This window comes from Cavia porcellus, unplaced genomic scaffold (assembly GCF_034190915.1).
Source record: "Cavia porcellus strain 051 isolate PalLab524CR breed Dunkin Hartley unplaced genomic scaffold, mCavPor4.1 scaffold_2, whole genome shotgun sequence".
NCBI lineage: Eukaryota > Metazoa > Chordata > Mammalia > Rodentia > Caviidae > Cavia > Cavia porcellus.
The window spans coordinates 95,920,810-95,933,460 of record NW_026947485.1 but is presented as its reverse complement, the minus strand read 5'-3'; the positions used below and the strand labels follow the sequence as shown (position 1 = coordinate 95,933,460).

Sequence of the window (12,651 nt, the reverse complement as noted above, 5' to 3'; positions counted from 1 at the left end):
TAAGGGAAAAATAAATTTAAAAATAGCAGGATATATTATAGTAACCCATTTTGACTTTCCATTATCTTGATTTAAAGCCCTGTATTGCTCTCACCATCTTGTTTTGACTGATGTTCCTCTATTGTGTTTTGCTTGATAGTACCAGGTTCGAAAGTTTAGGCAACAGCTGTGAAGATAGTGGGATTCATTATGACGCCCATTCTGGTTGACTATTATCTACTTTTGAAGACCTATAATGTCTCCAATGTTTTGGTTTTGTTGGTTTTGTTCTTTACTGTTTTGTTCAATTTTATTATAACTAATGATATAGGCAATTCTATTAGAGATAGCGGGAGGCATTATGGTAACCATTGTTGATCACCTAGTATTACGCTTTTACATTGTTTATTACGTCCACCCTTTTGATTTGACTGACTGTTCTGTTATGTCACATTTGGTTTTACTCTCTTTCAAAAAAGTAATAAGAACTGTGGGAGCAACAAAACCCAAAATGTGTAATTGTCATTGTACAAAAGAGAGGAAAAGAAAGTGCTCTAAACGGTATAACTGCATGTATATTTAAGTGTATAAGATAGATAATGATATTACTGAGTTTTGTTGAATCATTGAACAGAACTGTTTGCAGTCTCACTGTTGGAATGTCCACTTTATAAGCTTTAATTTTGTAACTTGAACAATTATTTCTAAGATGACAAAATGTAATCCATTAACTAGTGATTTCCTACTGTTTATTTCTTTCTGTAAATCTGTATAACTTATACCCTTTCTCTGATTTTTTTTTTCTTTTTCTCCTTAAATAAAATTTAAAAAAAAGAATATACAGCAAGAAATAGCATCTTTGGCAAATGGGAAAGGAGCTGAGAGAAGGGAGGGTAGGGAAAGCAGATTAATAGAAAAAAGGGGGATTGTGAAGTCTGTGTACATGTATTAAGTTCCTACAAGGAATATCGTCATGATGTACTACAAACATATCTTTCTATCTGTATATCTATCTTTATATATCTGATCTCTGGCTCAAGATTAATATCTATGAAGGTGCTCAAGAGGTGCAGGGAAGTGGGAGAAGGGGAACAGATTTTAAAAAGAGATTAAGAAATGTCACATACAAGTACCAACTCCCCACAATGAATGTAATTATACTTCACTACAAACAAGTACCAATCAAAAAGAAAGACACAGATTGGCAGACTGGAACCTCACATATGGGGCATCCAAAAGAAATTTGTAGAGTAAAATCACAGGATGGGAAACAAGATTCTGTGCAATGTGAGCATGAAAGCAAAAAGTAGATAACCTTATTTTTAGATAATAAACTTAAGGCCAAAAGTGGTCAGAAGAATCAAAGACATTTACAACATATTGGTTAAAGAAACAATTCAACAGGAAGAAATACATGTAAGCATGTTTCACTGAACATCAGAGCACCCAGCTTCACAAAACAGCACTACTGGACATGAAAGATAAGATAAAAATCAACAGAATTACAGCGGGAGACCTCAATATTCCACTACTACAAATAGGTCAAGTAGACGGCATGAAAATCAAGTATCTGGGAGTGGTGGTGCATGCCTCTAATCCCAGCACTCAGGGGCTGAGGAAGGAGGATCACTGTGACTCTGAGGCTGGCCTGGTCTACTAAATGAGTTCAAGAACAGCCTGAGATTCTACAAAGTGAGATTCTGTTTTTTTAAAAAAGCATCAACATATAAATATTAGGGTTTATTTTTATTTTATTTTATTTTATGGAAGAAAGATAAAACAAAATTTCATAACAAGATGATAAGAGAATAACAAGTAATACATTGCACATTATCTTTAAAATAGTTACTCAGAGTACAAGATACAGGCATAAACAATTCTGCAATAAATATTATTGCAGACTTTCCTTTCTATGAACTAAGAAACACTAATAGTATAACTAACTTACATTTTTCCTCTTTTTCCCCTTCCTTCCCTTGCTCCTTCTCCCATCCTAGTTCCCTTTCCTTTTTTTTTTTTTTAACAATTTCTTCCCATTTCACAATAATGATTGTACATTTTAGACATTAATTTACTCTTTCAGTTTCTCATATCAGGCAGACAATATGATGTTTATACATGTAAGTCTGATTTGTTTTACTGATTAGTATGGTCCCAAGTTGCATCCATTTACGTGTAAGTCTCCAGTTTATCTTTCTTCATGGCTGAGATGTACTCCACTGTATAAAAATATCGCTTCTTCTTTTGTGCATTCCTTTTTTGATAGGCATTTGTGTTGTTTCCAAGATTTAGTTATTACAAATTGTGCTGCAATCAACATGGGTGTACCATATGTCACTGTGGTATGATGTTTCTAATACTTCTGGGAGGATACCCACGAGGTGAATAGCTGCATCAAAGGGAACCTCTAATCCTAGCTTTCTGAGGAGTCTCCATAACAATTTCCACAGTGGTTGTACCAATTTGCACTCCCATCAGCAGTGGAGAAGAGTTCCCTTTTCCCCATAGTCCCTCCAGCATTTGTTACTGGTTGATATCTTGGTGATAGCCATTCTTTCTGGGGTGAGATGGACCTTCAGTGTTTTAATTTGCATCTCTCAATTGACCAAGGATGTTAAACATTTTTTCATATATTTATTTGACATCTGTATTTCTTCCTCTGAGAAGTGTGTATTCATCTCAGACACACATTTTTAGATTGCATCATTGAATTTGGGGAGTTTGAGTTTTTTTTCAATTGTTTATGTGCTCTAAACAGAAGCCTTTCATCTGAGGGACAATTGACTAAAATTTTATCCCACTCTGTGGGTTGTCTTTTCACTCTGTTGGTGATTTCTTTTGATGTTTAATAAGATGAGGCCCTAGTTGTTGATTCTTGAAAGTATTTCTCATGCAGTTTGGATTTTGTTCATGGATTTTTTTTTTGCCTACACGACAAGATTTCTACCTGCTTTCTCTTCTAGTGGATTGAGTGTTTCTGTTTTAATATTTAGATCTTTGATCCATTTTGACTTTAGTTTAATGCATGGTGGTAGACATGGGTCTTCAGCCTGTAGAGAGCTAGTTTTTCCAGTGAACATGTTTGGCCCTTTTGTTAAAGATAAGGTGACTGAGTATGTTTGTAATTGTGTTTGCATCTTCTAATCTGGCCCACTGATCCTTGAGTCTATTTTTTTTTTTCATTACCATGCTGATTTTCTTACAGTAGCTTAGTAGTATAATTTCAGATCAGAAACCATGATGTTTTCTACCTTGCTTTTGTTGCTCAAAATTGCTTTTGCTATTCTAGATCTCTTTCAGTTCCAAATGAATTTTAGAAATGTTTTCTCTAGTTTTGTAAGACATGTTAATGATATTTTGATTGGGATTGCACTAAATGTGTATAGAAATTTTGGCAGTATGGCCATTTTCACTATGTTGGTTTTTTCTATGTATGACCAAAGGCTATCTTTCCATTTTCTGGTATTCTCATCAATCTCCTTTTTCAGAATACTATAATTTTCAGTATATAGGTCTTTTACTTCTTTTGTTAGATTGAGTCCTAATATTTCACTTTATTGGATGATATTATGAAGTGTGTGGCTTCCCTATTTTTCTCTCAGTGAGTTTGTTTTTTGTGTACAGGAATGCTATTGATTTTTGAGTATTGACTTTGTGTCCATGTATGAATTTGTTTATTCTAGAAGTCTTTTGGTGGAATGTTTGGAGTCTACTATGTAGAGTATCATATAATCTGCAAACAATGATAATTTAACTTCATCCTTTTCTATTCTTAATCTTTTTCTTTCTTTCTCTTGTCTAATTGCTTTGGCTAATGTTTCCAGAATTATACTGAATTGGTACGGTGATACTGGGCCTCCTTGTCTTGTACTTGATTTAGAGTAAAAGCTTTCAGTTTTTGTCCATTTAGTATAATGTTGGTTGTGGATCTGTCAAAAATTGATTTTATCAGATTCAGATAAATATCATCTATTGTGATTTTCTGTAGGGTTTTTCTTAAGTCATAGTTCAGTGTTGAACTTTGTCAAAATATTTTTCTGCATCTTTTGAGATCATCATGTGATTTTGTCTTTGGCTCACTTGATAAGGTGAGTTACATTTATTGATTTGTGTTTGTTGAACCATCTCTGCATTCCTGGAATGAATCCCACTTGGTCATGATGTATTATCTTCTTGATGGTTTGCTGCATTCTATTTGCTAGTATTATGAGAAGTATTATCATTAAATCTGCTTTAAATTTCCTATAGAATTCAGCAGTGAATCCTTCAAGACATAGGCTTTCTTTGTTGGTAAGTTTTAATTAGATTTTCAATTTCATTACCTAATATTGGGTTATTCAAAATTTTTATATCTTCTTGATTCAGCTTTGGTACTTCACATGTATCTATTTCTTCTGTGTTTTTCATCCTATGAAAGTAATGATTTTTAAAGTAAGTATTGATGATCTGAATTTCCACAGGCTCTGTAATGATTTGACCCTTTTCATTCCTCAATGCATGTATTTGAGTCTTTCCTTTCCTTTTTTTGATAAGCCTTGATTAAGGGTTTATCAATATTATTTATTATTTCAAAAAAACAACTTCTATTCATTAATACTCTGTATTGTTTCCTTGGTCAATTGCATTACTTTCTGCTCTCACCTTTATAATTTCATCTCTTGTATGAACTTTGTGCTTGGCTTGCTCTTCTTTTTCTAAAAGCTTCAGGTGCAACATTAGGTTATTTGGTTCGTTCTGTCTTCATGATGTAGGAATTCACTGCTATAAACTTTCCTCTGACGACTACTTTCATTGCATCCTGCTGGTTCCAGTATGTTGTATCTGCATTTTTGTTTAATTGTAGATATTGTTTATTTTCTTCTTTACTTTCATCTGTAACCCATTGGTTGTTCAGGATAGTGTCATTTAATTTCCATTTGTTTATGGAGTTTTTGTGATTTCTTTTTTCCATTAATTTTCAATTTCATTGCATTATGGTCAATAATATGGATTGGATAATTTTAATTCCTTTGCATTTATTTAAATATATTCTGTGGGCATGTAGATGGTCTATTTTAGAGGATGTCCATGTGGAATTGAGAAGAATGTGTATACTGAAGTTTTTGGGTGGAACACTGTAAATATCTAGTAAGTCCATTTGTTCACGGGTTTAGTTCTGTTTTGATATTACTTTGTTAAATTATTTGGCCTAATTGATCTACCTCTTTGTGACAATGGGAAATTAAGCTCCCCCATAATAGCTGTCTTATCACTTATTTGATTTTTCATGTCTATTACTATTTGTCTGTATAATTGGGTGCTCCTGTATTTGGTGCACATATATTTATGACTGTTATTTCTTCCTCTTGAGGTTTCCCCTAACAAGTATGTAGTGACCATTTTTATCTTTTCTGATTATTCTTTGTTTGAAGTTAATGTTGTCTGCAAACAGAATAACTACTCCTGCTTTTTTTCTAGGTTTCTGTAACATGGAATATTGTTTTCCATCTTTTGGCTTTCAGTCTGTGAATTTTTTTTAGAATTAAATGTGTTTCTTTTTCTTTTTCTTTTTTTTTTTGTACTGGAGATCAAACTCATGACCTCGTGCTTGCCAGGCAGGTGCTTATGCTGCTGAGCTATAGACACAGGCCTAAGTGTGTTTTTTGCATAGATCATATAGTTGGATTTTGTTTTGTGATTCATTATGCCTGCCTGTTTCTTTTGATTGGTGAATTGAAGTCGTTTACATTGATGGTTATAACTGATGAGTTTTGGCCTATCTTTTCCATGCTATTTTCCTGATGTTGGCTCCCTCCTTTCCCTCCCTGTTTAATAGCTTGCCCTGACTGGTGATTCCTTTCTGTTGGTTATTCTTGGAGTTGTAGTCATTTTTATCTCTGTCTAGAATATCTTTCATTAACATATATACTGGTTTGGTGGTCATGAATTTTGTTATTCTTTGTGAGGGAAGTATTTTATTACTCCATTAATTTCAAAAGGTAGTTTTTCAGGGTACATTAATCTGGGTTGGAAGTTGTTTTCTTTCAGGATTTGGAATACTTCACTCCAAGCTTTTATTGATTTGAGGGTCCATCCTGAGAACTCTGCCATGATTCTGATGGGCTCTCCTTTATTGGTGATTTATTTTCTCTAACAGCTTTGAATATTCTGTTCTTGTATTGAGTTTCTGAGATCTTGATTATTATATGTCTGAGTGTAGATTTATTTTGGTCTTGGCTAATTGGAGTCCTACATGTTCACTTATCTGTATGTCAATTGTGTTTGGGAAATTTTTCTGCTATTACTTCTGTAAATAATCTTTTTGTGTCATTTGTGTTGACTACTGTTTTTTCACTGACACCAATCAGTGTAATATTGTTTTTCCTTGTATTATCTTGCAGGTATTGAGTTGTTATTTCTTGATCCCTCGTTATTTTTAAGAGATCTTTCCTTTTACTTTACTACTATAAGTCAGTTTCTATGGTTTCTTTAGTTATGATGAAATATGAGGGTTTCTGCCCTGCTTACCTCAAACTGCTCCTTAGTAACAAAATATTCCACATCTCACCTTTCAGTCTTTTTTTTTTTTTTTTTGAAGTACGGGAAAATGACTTTGGCATACATGGCAAATCTCTCCTTCACTATCTAAGTAATAAAATGCCTGTATACAATCAGTAATGAACTGGTTGTATCTTAACCAGTAGAATCCTTGCTTTGTTTGTGCTTGACAGAGCTATGCTACCCACCTTCTCCCATGTCAACCTTTCAACCCACTCATATATGTGCATATCTTCTTATATATGCATTCTTGGAGGAGCTGCAGAGAAGGTTTAAAAAACCAGAAATGCCACCCTATTTATTTATATTATGAATAAATAAGTCAAAACCTGCTGTTATAAATTCTACAGTAGTTACTTAGTGTCAACCATGCTTAGGTGTTGAAGTCCCAGAAGAGCTTTAGTTGTGACACCTGTTAGCCTTCTGTGGTGAGTAAAGAGAGCACTCACTCTTTGGGTTTGCTGATAGTAAACTGGCTACAAAGCTTCTATGTTCTCACACAGGTTTTTGGAGGGCTTGAATTGATATGCTTCCATGGACACCAGCAGGAGGCTTATTCACAAGGTGATTATGAGAGGCTAAACAAGTAGTACTCAAAACTCCCCTGACATTTTCTAAAATAAAGGCTATCAAAAGTCCTGAACCTTTGTCCCTTTTAATTTTACCTTGTTCTGCAATTAAATTGATCAAGGCTGAAGGGAAAAGGTAAAGCCAAGTTTTCAGTGACATTAGTTAAGTCCTTCTAAATATTTGGAAAAAAGAAACAGGCTGGTGGTGGGATGCCTGTTTATCTTATGTAAGGACCGAGGTTCAATTCCCAACACCACATAAAACAGTGGGTAACATTTTAGGGCTGGGGTGTAGCTCAGCGGTAGAAGTGCTGGCCTAGCATATGTAATGTCCTGGGATTAATTCCCCATTCCACAAAAACAACCAGTCACCACATGCATGCCCCACACACTCACTACACACAGCCACAAACCAGTTTTGGACATAATATGGAGAAATGTTTGATTTTATAGACTCTTACTAGAAGATGATATAACACAAGTACCACATGTATTTTGGTACTGTTTGGTCTATCTATCTATCTATCTATCTATAGATAGATATACATATATATCTATATTATATGTAATTTTGTCTGATAACTCAAATTTGACTAATAATTCTATATTGAGAATTTATTCTAATAACGTGCAAACATTGAAAAGCGGTTATGATATGCTTATAGTAGTAAGATATTAGAGAGGACTCATATTTCACAAGTTATATAAATTATGGTGTGATATGCTTATAATAGTAATATATTAGGACACACATTTCCACAGGTTATATATTGTGGTAAACCTGTGCAAAAAAATACCTTTAGTTACTTTTTCAAATGAGGTATAGCTATAGAAAGATACCTATGATATAAATATGAAGAAAATCTCTTCAAAGGATGCAAAGTATGATCCTACTTAAATGTATACAGTATATGCAAATATTTTGAAACTCTAAAAGGACAGATAGTAGAGGAAAATGTTTATACATGAAATTGTTGCTGGGTATGGTGGCACATACCTTTAATCCCAGCACTGAGGCAGGAGTATCACTGTGAATTCAAAGCCAGTCTAGGCTATACAGTGAGCTTAAGGCCAACCTGAACTACATAGCAAGGCCTTGTTTCAAAAAAAATTGTTAAAAATGTCTGTGAGTGGATGGATGTATTTAAAAAATTTTGAACTGTCTTAGTGTTCTGGTTTTTCTGTGACATATATTACTCTTATTATAAGTGATTTTAAGTAAGCTGATAAATAATTAAGGCCCTTTACTTAGGGCATCACTCTTCATTTTATATATACAAGTGCTTTTAGATATCTGTATCCCCATATTATTATTTTTAAATTGAATCCTACTTTTTTGTTTTGTTTTGTTTTTTATCTTTTTGAGACAAGGTCTCACTATACAGCTCAGGCTGGCCTTGAGCTCACTTTGTAGCTCAGGCTGGCCTTGAACTTGTAGCAATCCTCCTTGCCTCAGTCTCCCGAGTGCTGGGATTATAGGTGTGTACCACCATGCCTGGCATTTGTTTTTTTTGAGACAGAGTCTTGGCTATGTAGCTCAGGCTGATCTTGAACTTGCTATGTAGTTCAGACTCCTCAAAATTGTGGAGCTCCTCCTACCTCTTCCTCCCAAATGCAGAGACTACAGGCTTGGTCCACCTTGCCCAACTGCGTATTTGCTTTCAATGAGCAGTCATACCATATGTTTCTCTGAAGGAAACAAAATCTAAAAAAGAGAGACAATGAATTACATGATTTAAGGTAATATTCAGGCACTACTGTTTCCATTGGTGCTACAATATATCTGAGCATGGACTAGAACTCAGAACTCTGAAGGAGAGCTGCTGTGGAAAGAGCTGATGTCATAAAGCGTGGGTATTGACTGAGGTAGGTGTTGGCAGTCACAGTGGCTTTTCGCTCTGCCTCTCTGATGGAAGAAGACTGCGCTTCTGAAGTGAGCTCTTCAGTTTGGGTCTTCAAAGCTGGAATTCTCTTTCTCTAATTAAAGGGAGGAGAAATTTCTGGTAAGATGTTCTGTTTTCCTAAACTTTATTTTAATTGTATTTTAAAAAAAACTATTGGCCTTCATCCACCCAGCAAGAGTTAGAAGGCAGTGATTATGCCTTGGCACTCAGACTGTTTTTTCTACTTTTCTTACTCAAATTTTCCCAGTTTTCGGAGAGACAGATTAAGCAAATTGGTTATTAAAGATTGGGTTTACTATGAGGGATTAAGATTTAGGATTTAGAAGCATAACAACAGCTTTTAGTAGAAGAATTCAAAAACTTTTCTCTCCCAAAACATACAAACTTTACAAAATGATTTTTGGAATCGCTGGAGCAATAACATTTTGGAGAAGTTTATCCTCACAGGAGACCTCTGAGTCTGATATATAACGAATAGTCATTTCTGAGTGTGAATACAGTTTGGAAGGTTCAGGTATCCGTGAGTAAAACTACTGGCTCCAATGTAGGGCTTTTTTTTTTTAAACATAAAGTCACATAACTTACTACTTGTGAAAGGTAAAGATTCTTTAAATTGTCTGTTGCATACAGAAATAACCCATCTTACCTATACAGGGGCTCTAAGTGCCCCTGTTGGAAAGAGGAGTCTTTGGTTGTAGTTGGGAGGAGTCTTTGGAGGTTTAGATACATAACGATCTGTGTTTGGATTCCATTCCTTCTCTAGGTTACTCATTCCTGTATGGGGAGGGAAGTGACCTTACTTCTTGTCTGAACTTCTTTGACCAGGAATGTCTGTATCTTTTGATCTCCGGACAATGATTCTAATCATCATTTGCAGTGCGATCTTGCTGGCCATGTTAGTGCTAACAGGCGTTGTCATCTGTCTTTATTCCAAACTGTCCAAGGCACTGAAGTGAGTCATGGGGAAAACAATGAACAATACCCCTCAAATGGGACACCAGGGGTTGTCTTGTTGAGCAGGGTCTATTCTTTGCTACTGGTCATGCCCTTAGTGAGGTCAAGAACCACATACTGGTTTATAAAGGCAAGATTGGGTGGCTACAGAATCTTGGTGATTTTTCTTTCTGGTTGGGGTTGTAAGTAAGTAGAATGCTCTTAACATGGAAGGAGTATGTAACAGTAAATGGTATTCTTCTGGGGAAATGATTCGAAAGATGGGACAGAGTGGTTGCCAGAAGCAATGGTGTCCCCATTTTAGGGAGTTAGATGGTAGACCCTGGGGCCCTGGACACAGCAAGCTTCAGCCTCTTCCTTTTCCTTCCTGCATCTCCAAAGTCTGCAAAAACTAGCTGGGTCATGCCCACTTGCAAGTTACTCTCCCTTACGTGTACAGCAGTTGTAAGAGAGGAAGGGATAAGAGAGGAACTCGGCACAAGGGCATACAGCTTTAATCCAGTGCTGGTGTCACATGTGTGGTTGGCTGCAGCCCTGAGCTTCCCAAAGAGCCCTGACAATTGCCAAAAATACACTGAAAAGAAAACTTCTAAGCCTGTGCTTTGTATACATCTTTTCTTAAGGGCTGCAAAGGAATGTGAGCTTGAAGCTAATTTAGCCAACACCAGGGACAAGATCATCCTGGCTCAAACCACCGGCATGGAGCCTTGTTCTGCTCTTCAATTCTGTGATGAATGCAAAATGTATGCGGATTATGATTCCCTGCCACCTTGCTTTTGTGATACAAATGAGGGACTCTAAGATGGGAATGAAGGATACAATAATCTTCATGATTTTCAACATTTTTCTTAGTAGATTATACTGATATTCAGATTAAGTTTTGTTTTTTTGTTTTTTTTAATTGGTACCAGGCACCGAACTCACAACTACCTGCTTGCAAGGCAGGTGATTATGCCGCTGAGCTAAATCCCCAGCCCCTGATTAAGTTCTATAATTTTATATTATATACTTTAAAATGTTATTTTATGTAGTTTTAAATAAACATGGAATATTGAAATGATTGCTTAGTATTTTTTTCTTAGTTATTTATAACATACCCACACACATATGTATTACCTACTTTGAGACTTAGGGAACTAGCTTATAATATCATATGGCAATAGATACTAAAGGAATAAGGTAGAAAAGAAGAGTGGCCAGCAATTTTCCAACCCAGAAAGAAAGGGTACATTGACCTTAGGGCATTTTCAAGTTCAGCATCGTTGAAAGTGCCACATTGGAGTGTGATCAGCAGTCCTACAGAGCTTTCTTTCTCATTCATCTCCTACAGTAGGGTCAGTGATGTCACTTGAAGCCTGAGGAGGATGCCATTCTTCAAAAGAGTGAGGACAACTAGGTGGGCCATTTCTAGATGGAAGTTGTCTGACCTGAGTAAGGAAAAAATTGAGCTCAGAGGCTTCAAGAGGAAAACAGAAAAGCTAAGAGTCCCTTTGCTGGCTTCCCCCATGTTCAGAGCCAAGTGGCTTCATCCTGAGATTGTTTCCACATTGAAATGCTGATTGAAGCTTCAGTGTCTTTAACTGTGACAGGAAACTCTAGCCCAAAGCCAAAGCCTGGAGTCCCTTTACCAAAGCACGGAAATGTACCCCCATTGTCTCTCCCTCTCCCAAGCCCCTAAAACAGTGGTGGCAAATCTAAGGCACACGTGTTACTATGCTTTCCTTTTAAGAGAAAAGACATTTTAAAAAAGAAAAGATATTAATGTAGAGTTGCTTTTTTTCTAAACTGAAACTTCAATATTTAGATTTAATTGCAGTGTTGGCCCCCATTAAGAATGGATCTCCTGGGGAACTTGAATTCTAGTTTGTCACTTTGTTTTTGAAAGGTTTAACTCACTGGCCTAGAAACTCTTCTGAAGTGCAGATGTTCCACTTTAATCACAGGCTACTTCCCGTTAAACAACACCTTCACTGGTGAGGGTCCTAGATGTACTTCATACAAAGTTAACCATTAACTGGTTGCAAGAAGAGCAAGAAGAACAAAGGAGCAGGAACAGGAAATGAAAGAAGCCACCATTACCTCTAGGCCACTGAATGACAACTCTGGTACTGAGCTCTAGAAGAGGGCACAGGTGTGACTGAATTTGGTCCAGGAGTGCGACTGTCTCAGAACACAGAGGATATCAGTGTTGGATAAAAGTGAAAAGTGAGTGGGGGCTTCACTGTGAGGTAGGACCCCCCCCTCTTGGGTGACTGAGCAGTAGCCCAAGCCCCAGCCTCAGCAGGCTTTAAAAGTTGAATCAAGGCTCCTCCCTGGAGGCTACACTGAAACTCTAGCTGGAAATAACCTGCCCATTTTGAGTTTTCAGCCTACTGTTTTCATTCCTTACCTGGCTTTTATTTTTCTCTTTTCCCCAGCAAACTCCAGCAGATGGAGCATGAGGTTCCTTCTGACCTCATGCAGTGGGCGCTTGAATGTTAGCTCAGCTCTAGGAAGCCAGTGGCAGTGTGCCCCCTACACAGGCTGGTCCAGGAATGGCAGGGAAAATGAGGCAGGTGGGACAAGAGGTCTCCAGGAAACCCGATGGTGGAGAGGAAGGAAGAGTCTCTGCAGCAGCTTTAGAGTGCCATGGACTCAGTTCACCTCTCAACTCTACCTTCACTTGGGGAAGTCCCTCAACTCTCCCAGGCTTCTTTTCATTGAGGTAC

General features: G+C 36.6%; 1 protein-coding gene across 1 annotated transcript; it reads left to right on the top strand.

The window, feature by feature from the left end:
• Positions 1-9,759: 9,759 nt before the first annotated feature.
• Positions 9,760-10,769, top strand: LOC101787050 (protein FAM24A-like). The gene is made up of 2 exons (XM_005008185.2): positions 9,760-9,941; positions 10,567-10,769. Exons 1-2 carry the CDS (start codon positions 9,817-9,819, stop codon positions 10,742-10,744), a joined length of 303 nt encoding a protein of 100 aa, XP_005008242.1. The 5' UTR covers positions 9,760-9,816; the 3' UTR covers positions 10,745-10,769.
• The last annotated feature ends 1,882 nt before the right edge of the window (positions 10,770-12,651 follow it).